The 7,632-nt window shown below is 31.2% G+C and overlaps 1 protein-coding gene across 1 annotated transcript; it reads right to left on the bottom strand.

Moving 5' to 3' along the window:
* Nucleotides 1-388: 388 nt before the first annotated feature.
* On the bottom strand, nucleotides 389-4,062 carry LOC145797867 (beta-amyrin 28-monooxygenase-like). Its single transcript, XM_082885300.1, has 5 exons — nucleotides 4,051-4,062; nucleotides 3,151-3,684; nucleotides 1,967-2,399; nucleotides 1,248-1,435; nucleotides 389-685 (listed from the first exon to the last, which is right to left on the bottom strand). Exons 1-5 carry the CDS (start codon nucleotides 4,060-4,062, stop codon nucleotides 389-391), a joined length of 1,464 nt encoding a protein of 487 aa, XP_082741426.1.
* Between the last annotated feature and the right edge of the window lie 3,570 nt (nucleotides 4,063-7,632).

Genomic DNA, 7,632 nt, shown 5'->3' with positions numbered 1-7,632 from the left:
GAGCTTTGTCTCAAACACACACATTTGGCTTCTTGTGAAAGGTATTGTTGAAACAAAACGATAGAGGTGCTTTTTTGAATTATCGCAACAAAAATTTTATAATAAAATTTTCACTTTTAAAAATTTAAAAGAAATTAAATCCTGTAGTATTAGGTGGATCAATGAAGTCCAAATTGAATGGCATAGAAAGTTTATCACATACATGAATAAATACTAGAAAAGTTTTATACGCATAATCTATGCGTAAAATTCATACAAAATGAAATAATAGGAACATTTTCAAAATTTTGAGTCACAATAATATATGTTTTTATTCCAAAAAAAAAATTACAAAAGATCACAATTTTTTTTTGTGAAAATTTTATTTGTTTAGCATTATTCAAAAAAACTAATGGGGGTGGAGGCGAATTGGAACTCCTTTTTCTGGCATTGGCACCATATCACCTAAAACCTTCTCCTTTGGAAAAAGGACCTCCCATTTATACTTCTTCACCACATTGTGGATGAAAGTTAGCACTACTAAACGAGCATACTCTTTTCCAGGGCAAAGTCTAGGCCCACCTCCAAACGGCACGTATGTGTATGGAGCCGGTGTTTCTCCGCCTTCATACCTTGACAGATCAAATTTTTCTGGATCCCGAAAGTACTTAGAGTTTTTGTTTGTTGTGTTAACTGTCCAATATACCTACAAACAACACTCACAAATTAGTTACGATAACTAAAGAAAAATTATTTAGCAATTCAAAATTATATATTATATTTTGTTCTAACCACTTATGATCAATCGACCATGGTAACAAAGTTGTTAGTAGTTTTCTTAAAATGGAAAAAGCAAAAGAAAAAAAAAAAAAAGGTGACTACAAAAATAGTTATGCCTCTCTCTCTCTCTCTCTCTCACACACACACACACATATATATATATATATATATATAATTTTAGAGAAAGAAAATTAAAAACCATAGGCTAAAGAGTAACGGTTGAAGAGTGGGGGACACTTGGCCATCTTAAGCCTATACACCTACCTAACAACCAACAAGAAAAAAACAAGACCCAAGATTCCACTCATTTGAAACCTATCTTCTCAACAAGATTAAAAGATAGGATTTCAAATCTCATTTTATTTTTATAAGTAGTTAGAAGTAAAGATGGTGTGATAGTTCCAAATCATTGAATAAGGAGCTAGTCTGGAAAAAAAAATAAAACAAAACAAAAAAACACAAGCTTCATTTCATATATGTTTGCACACCTTCCAACCCTTTGGAATTGTGTAACCAGCATACGTGAAGTCAGTTAAGACTTCTCTGAAGGTTCCTTGTTGAGGTGGGACAACTCTCATCACTTCACACATTACATTCCATGAGTACTTCATTTTCGACATGTTATTCCAGTCTAACAATTTTCCTGTCTTTTTATCTTTTGAGATCTCTAATTGCTCTGCATTTCAAATATGTAAAAACACATAAATTAATTGTAACACGAAACTCGAACAACATGAGTATAGTCCGTAAAATTTTAGGAGATTGAACAATATTATTTTAAATTTAATCAATGTTTGGTTTTAAATTTGTCAACCCAAATTCCATTATATATATAATATAGTTGGTTCACTCTATTCACAAATTTATTATCAAAAAATTAATTTTATATGTATGTATACACATAAATAAGATTATTCTTTCATGATCAACTAAGATTATTCATAATACAATCAGCTAAGATTATTCTTTCACGTCACAAAATATATATTTTGAATAATTTTATATGTATATATACACATAAATAATTTAACTAAAATTTATGGTTAGAAAAAAAAAATTCTTTTATCCCGTATATCGCAGATGTCAACTGCTAAGTACCTTAATTACAATCCAAAAGAATTTTGGATTGTACAAACAAAAAAATTTACACACACAAAAAAATAAAAATAAAATAATAGTATAGAAAATTATGTAACAAAGTCATTACCTGATAGGACCTTATTGTAGATGTCTGGACTTTCTCCCACAAACTTCATGAAGAAAGAAATGGTGACAGCCACATTGGCATAACCAGCCACCAACAAACCCATTATTTTATCAGCAATCTCAACCTCACCCATACCCTTCCCAGTTGAATCACTCACAACAATCATATGAGACAGTATATCTTGTTTCATAGCTCCTCCACCGCCTACCATGGCGGCTCTCCTCTCCCTCACCACCGCCATTAGCTTCCTTCGAATAGCATCAGCAGCTTTGTCAGCACGATAAAAGATAGTGCCAGGAAAATTCACCATGATTGAATGCAACCCTAAGGTGACATCATCGAAATAGCAAACCAGCCTCACAATACGATCTGGATTTTCCATCCCTAGAAAGATCCGGCAAGCGATCGACAAGGTCAGAGTCTTGGCCAGAGGGTAGACCTATTACAAAAATATTATGGAACAATTCAATATTATTCAACAAAATTATTAAGACATATATAACATATGAAATAAGAATGCATGTAAAATAACATAGTAAGAAAGTCGTCCGTAAAAACTTCATGTACATGATTTTCTTGTGTGTCTTGTGAGTCTCACACTCTTAAAAAATATTTTCTGCTTGGTTTGATTTTTAAAAAGTTATTTTTTGATCAATTTATGTTTATGTGAATTTTTTTTATTTCATTGTAGTCAACTTTTTTTTATATGCACCTAATCTAGATGTATCTAAAAATAAATAAAAAAAGTTCACTAAAAACAAACGAAAATCTAAACAAAAAATTGTTACATTTTTATTCATATTTTTATTTGTTTCTAATGAACCTTTTCATATTTTTAGTCTTTTTTTTCTTTTTTTTTTTCATTTTTTTAGATGAATCTAATTTTGATGTATCTATATAGAAAAATAAAAATAAAAATAGATGATTAAATTATCAAATAAAAGGAAATATAAAAACACATCTAAAAATAGTTTGTGAAAAATCAAACCAAACTATACAATTGTAATGAATTAAATCTAATAAATATTGTAATATGAATATAATAGTAAATTTAATTTTGTAACTTAAGAAGGTTTTAAAAACTAATAAATTTGAACCATCTAAAAAAAAAAACTAATATATTTAGCCACAATAATGAAATGATTAAATATGGAAATTTTTAATTTTTTTATTAAAATCTCTATCAAGCCCTTCAATTCATCTTTGCCTTCCCATTGAGTCTTCGAGTGTTGCTGTGAAATTGAGTCAATTATCCCCAAGTAACTCGACAATGCCTCAGGCTTGAAAAACCCAGGTGTCCTTATCACTTCTTTTACATCATCCGCCGCCACCGCTGCCATCGCATGTGGTGGTGGAACTGGTGGAGCCGCTGCTGGTTCAGGTTTTGATGAGAGAAAAAGCTTTTGCTTTGAGTGAGGCAAGAAACCAGTGAAGATTTTTCTCTCATTGGAGAAGAGAAACTTGTTTCCATTTGGGCCACATATGACTGCTGTTTTCTCTCCGAAAATCTTCGTCTTGAAGATCTCTTGAGAGTACTTTTTCATCCTATAGTTCACAAAATTTTCTGGCTTGCCAAACAGGAATTCGATGCTTTCGCCGATAATAGGCCATCCGAAGCTGCCCGGAGGCAGTTTGACACCGTCATTGGAGTGGTGTCGGAGAGAAAAAATGGTGATGAGAATAGAGAGGAAAGCAAGAATGACGGAGAGATATAGGAACTCCACGGACGTAGAGATGTGATAGTGTTTTGGTGAAAAAATGAACTAGGCAGTAAAGGTGGTGTGTCTGAGTAGGGCCTAGGGCTGTCCAATTCAAAGGGTAGATTTGAAATTGTAAAAAAATTAAACTTTTCAACTTTGGGTTTTTTTTTTTAATTAAAATTTTTCATTTTGTGTCTTTTAAAATATTTTGTTTTTCCACCTTGGACCCAAGGGAAAATATTCCATCTTTGTTGAATTTTTTTGACTGAGTAATCCAAACTAGGCAATACCCAATGTTATCTCATTTAATTACAATATTATTCATGAAAAATGTATGAAATCTATACAAAATATATATATATATATATATATTTTTTGATTTACAATTATTGACATGTTAAGTGAAACTTATTTACCAACAAGTGAAAAATATTATAAAAATTAATTATTAATATTATAATTGTTTTTTATTAATTTATAATTTTTGTTTCCTGACTTAATTATCGAGTATTGTCCCTTTCTCTTTCACTTTATATGTGTATTCATACAACAAATTATATGGGTATGAATAAACATTTATTTTATATTAAAAATAATAAACCCACCATAACAGATAAATTGATGAAAATGTATAATATGGAGGAAATTTTATCTCTCACACACATATATATAGACTGTTAGAAATAGTAAAAGTGAAGGAATTAATTAATTAATAGACTATAGCTTATATGAATGAGACTGAATTATTAATAACTCATCCATTTTGGAGTTCCTTGACCAAGCGTCCCCACCTAGGGCTTGTTTGGGAAGTTAACAAAATAGCTTAAAAATAAAAATATTATTAAAAAGGTTAAAAAGTCAATAAATTATAATTAAAAAAAAAATTGAAGATTTTATTTTCTCTCTATTTTTGTACATTTTTTGGTAAAGAAAAATTCCAAACGTATATATAATTCATATCAAAAAATTTGACAAGAATGATGAGAATTGCCATTATCTATCTATATCTGTATATACTATTATTAAGTGAAGGCCTAAATTGGTTTAATGAAGCATTCTTCTCCTCATGCCACGTGACAACTTTATATATGCTAAAATAAAAATATATATATATTATACACAGTATAAGTAAATTTGGAATCCAAGACCTTAAGTTTTATTAAGAATATACTTATCACTTAAGCAACATATATATTATATTATACTATTATTACGTGAAGGCTTAAATTGGTTTAGTGAAGCATTCTTCTTCTCATGTTACGTGACAACTTTATATTCATTAAAAACATATTTATTACTTAAGTAACATACATATTATATTATATTATATTATATTATATTATACTATACTATTATTAAGTGAAGACCTAAATTGGTTTAGTGAATTATTTTTCTCCTCATGCTACATAACAACTGTATATATGCTAAAATAAAATAAAATAAAAAAAATTATTATACATAGCGTAAACAAGTTTTGAACCCCAAGACTTTGAGTTTCATTAAGAATATACTTATCACTCAAGTAACATACATATTATGATATTAAATTCTTTATTATTTATTTTTATTATTAGTTATCTCAATTGCACACGCATTACATGTGCCACCCGCTAGTATTACTCATGGCATTTTATTTTATTTTGAAGTGAAATGTTCATAAAGAGCCACATCATTATGTATGAATTTTTTACTTGTATAACATTACTCATACCGAAATAGATTTCCAATTGAGGACTAAAGTATGTTTCAAAAGGTTTATTCACCCAAAAAATGTTTCAAAAGGTACAAGTACAATATAAATCACCTCATACTCAAATTTTAATAAGGGTGAAAAATCTAGAAATCCCCTAGATATTGATTTGTGATTATGTAACAATTTTAAGCAGTATATAACAATCCCAATCAAACAATCAAGACAAATCAACACAACGATTTTAACGTGAAAAAAATCACAATTGGACACCTTCAACTGTGATTAAAAAACCACAGGTAACAGCCACAAAAACAATCCACTAAGAAGATTTAAAGGAATTACACAGGTATACTCTCAATTACCTAGCGAATCCACGCCTAATTGAACCAACCTCAATGTGCCTCTTCCAACCCATCTTCACCTCGGAATTGTCTTTACGATAAGCAACCCCGGAATCCACCAAAGCTTCAAGCTCGAATTCTTCAGAATCCACCGGAGAACAACTCTCTCTTTTGTAGAATAAACAAAACCTTTGATGTATACTCTTTAAAACATGAGTTGAATACTCAATCAAAACATCAAAGAAAACTCACAAAGTATCCCCAGATATAAACCCTAGAACCCAAAAAGAAGATCTGGAGTAGTAATCCTAAAAACTGACCTAACACGCGAATTTATAGAATCTGTCCCGCGATCTCCGCTCGAGCGCCCAACAGCCCGCTCGAGTGTCTTCAGCAAAATATGCGCGTGATATAACAGAGGTCCGCTCGAGCGCTAGAGAACTCGCTCGAGCGCGAAATCACACAGCTCAGTACTTTTACAGGCGACCAAAACTTCTGGAACCAGGGATTCTCCGCTCAAGCGGGGTAATGTCCGCTCGAGCGGACAAGCAAGTGGAATGCATTTTTGCATTTTGCTTCGGGGGCACTGCCTCTCGACCCTGCCATGGCGCTGCCCCGGACTCGCCAAGGGGCGCTGCTCCCTGGACCCCCGCGGGCTGACCGGGCAGCTTGATCCCCATCATAATCAGCGAAGTGGCAATCTTAAAAATATTAGCATCACAAACTTCTCTGAAAGGCACAATTCAGGTTGGATTCGCATATACGGGATTGCCAAGAATAAAACCTAACAAAGGGTATATGTCTCAATACTGTTTTTCAACTTGTTAAGATATCTGAACCAATTAGTCATTTTAGGAACTCAATTCTTCACCATAATTTCCTTCTAATAATTGAACACAAGGGAAAATCATGTCCTTCTACCTTTTCACTATTGTGTGCCAGAGTAATTGTTGTTGTAAACTAAGCTTATGTTTGTGTGCCAGAGTAACTGTTGGTCTTTTTGGTGCTGATTTTGGTTCCATATGTTTTTTTTTTTTTTTTTTTCTGGCTTCATTTGGTTGCTCACCAACTCTTGATGGTGTGCTGACAAAGGATTAGACGGGCATATTGATGCCAACCTAGTTGTGCTTAGTATGTCTCGTTATGATAAGATGCTTTTTGCACTAATCTCTTTTCCTTTCTTGATGTAATGAGTTCTTTGTTCATTAATAAATGTTTTACTTTGTTGATATAAAATAAATAAAAAAGCAAAAAAAACAACTAAGCTTATGTTTGTTCCACCATCCTAGCTAGAAGCTAGGACTAAGTGTTGTTAAAATGCAATTCAAAAATGGCTGCAATTTGTTCAAAAAAAAGAATGGCTGCAATTTATTGTGTGTTTGAAGGATTAGAATTTAAGTTTGAATTGTATTGTTGTAACTCATTCTTTTATATTTCATATTGTAAATTTTTGGGTAAATATGTGGCTAATATATTTGTAAGTTGTAAGCGTGGGAGTAAGAAGAAGAATAAGAGAAAAATAATAAACTAAAAATATAGATGATTTTTTAGAATATATGAAATAGTGAAAATAGACAAATAATTTAAGGCACAGACTAAATGTTTGATTCACAAGATTAATAGTGAAGTATTAATAATTTTATTAAATTAATGTAGTATATTCACTATCCAATTGGATTAATATCCATTGGATTAATAATCTCACCCCTACCCCATTACTAATAATCCTACAAATTTGTTGGATTAATTATCTATTGGATTAATAATCCTAAACCAAAGTGTTAAAACAAACATGGGATAATTGGGCCTACGGATTAATAATCCCAATTCATGCTCTAATCCACCCAATCAAACATGCCCAGAGAATAATGCATTGGAAAAAGAGAGAAATTTTTTTGAAATATCATTTTTTTTTTTATCAACATTTGTATT

Source organism: Camellia sinensis, chromosome 8 (genome assembly GCF_055761805.1).
Source record: "Camellia sinensis isolate YWXY chromosome 8, ASM5576180v1, whole genome shotgun sequence".
Taxonomy (NCBI): domain Eukaryota; kingdom Viridiplantae; phylum Streptophyta; class Magnoliopsida; order Ericales; family Theaceae; genus Camellia; species Camellia sinensis.
This window is presented reverse-complemented; position numbering and strand designations above follow the sequence as displayed.